The following is a 667-nucleotide window of genomic DNA, read 5'->3' on the forward strand; positions in this document are numbered from 1 at the left end:
TGGTGGTCGTGGTGGTGGTGGAGGTGATGCTGGTGGTGGTGATAGTGAAGAGGATGGTTGTAGTGATGATGGTGATAGTGGTGGTAGAGGTGATGGTGGTTATGGTGATCCTGATGGAAGTGGTGATGGAGGTGATGGTGATGGTGATGCTGGTGATGATGATGCTGGTGATGGAGGTGATGGTCATGGTGGTGGTGATGCTGGTAGTGTGATGGTTCTGTGGTTTGGTGGTGGTGGTAATGCTGGTGATGGTAGTCATAGAGGTGATGGTGGTGGTGGTGATGGTGGTGGTGGAGGTGATGATGGTGGTGGTGATACTTGTGGAGGTGGTGGTGAAGGTGATGGTGGTGATGATGGTGGTGGTGGTGATGCTGGTGAAGATGGTGATGGTGATGGTGGTGATGGTGGTGGTGATGCTGGTGATGGTAGTCATAGAGGTGATGGTGGTGGTGGTGATGGTGGTGGTGGAGGTGATGGTGGTGATGGTGTTGCTTGTGGAGGTGGTGGTGAAGGTAATGGTGGTGATGGTGGTGGTGGTGGTGGTGATGCTGGTGATGGTAGTTGTAGAGGTGATGGTGGTGGTGATGGTGGTGGTGGAGGTGATGATGCTGGTGGTGATACTTGTGGAGGTGGTGGTGAAGGTGATGGTGGTGATGATGGTGGTGGT

At 53.4% G+C, this 667-nt stretch overlaps 1 protein-coding gene across 1 annotated transcript; it reads left to right on the top strand.

Annotated features, from left to right (window-relative positions):
• Positions 1-23: 23 nt before the first annotated feature.
• LOC124892217 (glycine-rich protein DOT1-like) lies at positions 24-665 on the top strand (the record flags this gene model as incomplete). Its single annotated transcript, XM_047403590.1, has 3 exons — positions 24-284; positions 381-458; positions 570-665. Coding segments are annotated over 3 exons (435 nt in total), but the record flags the coding sequence as incomplete, so codon positions are not given.
• Positions 666-667: the final 2 nt, after the last annotated feature.

This window comes from Capsicum annuum, unplaced genomic scaffold (assembly GCF_002878395.1).
Source record: "Capsicum annuum cultivar UCD-10X-F1 unplaced genomic scaffold, UCD10Xv1.1 ctg44852, whole genome shotgun sequence".
In the NCBI taxonomy this organism is placed as follows: Eukaryota; Viridiplantae; Streptophyta; class Magnoliopsida; order Solanales; family Solanaceae; genus Capsicum; species Capsicum annuum.